General features: G+C 57.3%; 1 protein-coding gene across 1 annotated transcript in view; it reads left to right on the top strand.

Moving 5' to 3' along the window:
- Nucleotides 1-331, top strand: part of tril (TLR4 interactor with leucine-rich repeats) — a 2,118-nt gene extending 1,787 nt beyond the window's left edge. The window contains exon 1 of the mRNA XM_061256079.1: nt 1-331. This exon is cut by the window's left edge and continues 1,787 nt beyond it. Within this exon, the coding sequence (XP_061112063.1) occupies nt 1-331 (331 nt within the window).
- Nucleotides 332-1,130: the final 799 nt, after the last annotated feature.

The following is a 1,130-nucleotide window of genomic DNA, read 5'->3' as shown; positions in this document are numbered from 1 at the left end:
GGGCGGGCTCCACCTGCAGCTGGTCACCGTGGTGACTCTGGCAGCCAATGCGCTGCTGCTGCTGGCGGTGGGCGGGGCCTGGGCCGGGCGGGGCCTGAGGCGGGGCCTGCGCAGGAAGTCGGCGGTGAGCATCCGCCACATGTACTCCTCCCGCCGGCCGCTGGGCGCCGGGGCAACGGAGCCGCTCTGCGCCGACTTCACAGCCTATCAGAGCAGCCGGCCGCGGGGGGGCGGGGCCGACGAGGGCGACCTCATCCAGTTTGTCTGCGACCGTTTCCACGACAACAGCCCCACCTGCAGGGAGGACGCCACGCCGCGCTTCCAGGACTGAGGCGTGTCTCCGTGGCAACACCCACCACAGCATCGGCATGGCAACACCCGCCACAGCATCGGCATGGCAACACCCGCCACAGCATCGCCGTGGCAACACCCGCCACAGCATCGGCATGGCAACACCCGCCACAGCATCGGCATGGCAACATCCGCCACAGCATCGCCGTGGCAACACCCGCCACAGCAACACCCGCCACAGCATCGCCGTGGCAACACCCGCCACAGCATCGCCGTGGCAACACCCGCCACAGCATCGCCGTGGCAATGCACTCTTCACTGAGGAACACCCATCAGGGAGGAGTTTAAGGTCTGGTTTCCCAGATTTGTAAGATTAATTTTTACAAAATAGTTTTTCAAAATGAACTATTTAATGATAATCTGGGAGGAATATATATGTGTGTTTGCCACTATATATGAGTGTATGTGACCTATACACTCAGTGAGCACTTTATTAGGTATTTATTAGACATATTTTTTATTAGACTTATTAAGACTTCTGCTGCTGTAGCCTATCCACTTAGAGTTATGATGCGTTGTGTGTTCAGAGATGCTCTTCTGCATGTTGTAATGTGTGGTTATTTGCGTTACTGTCACCTCTCCAGTCTGGCCCTTCTCCTCAGACGTCTCTCATTAACCAGGCGTTACTGTCACCTCTCCAGTCTGGCCCTTCTCCTCAGACGTCTCTCATTAACCAGGCGTTACTGTCACCTCTCCAGTCTGGCCCTTCTCCTCAGACGTCTCTCATTAACCAGGCGTTACTGTCACCTCTCCAGTCTGGCCCTTCTCCTCAGACGTCT

The sequence above is a fragment of the Conger conger genome, chromosome 9, assembly GCF_963514075.1.
Source record: "Conger conger chromosome 9, fConCon1.1, whole genome shotgun sequence".
NCBI lineage: Eukaryota > Metazoa > Chordata > Actinopteri > Anguilliformes > Congridae > Conger > Conger conger.
The sequence above is the reverse complement of the archived record's forward strand: the minus strand, read 5'-3'. Positions and strand labels throughout refer to the sequence as shown.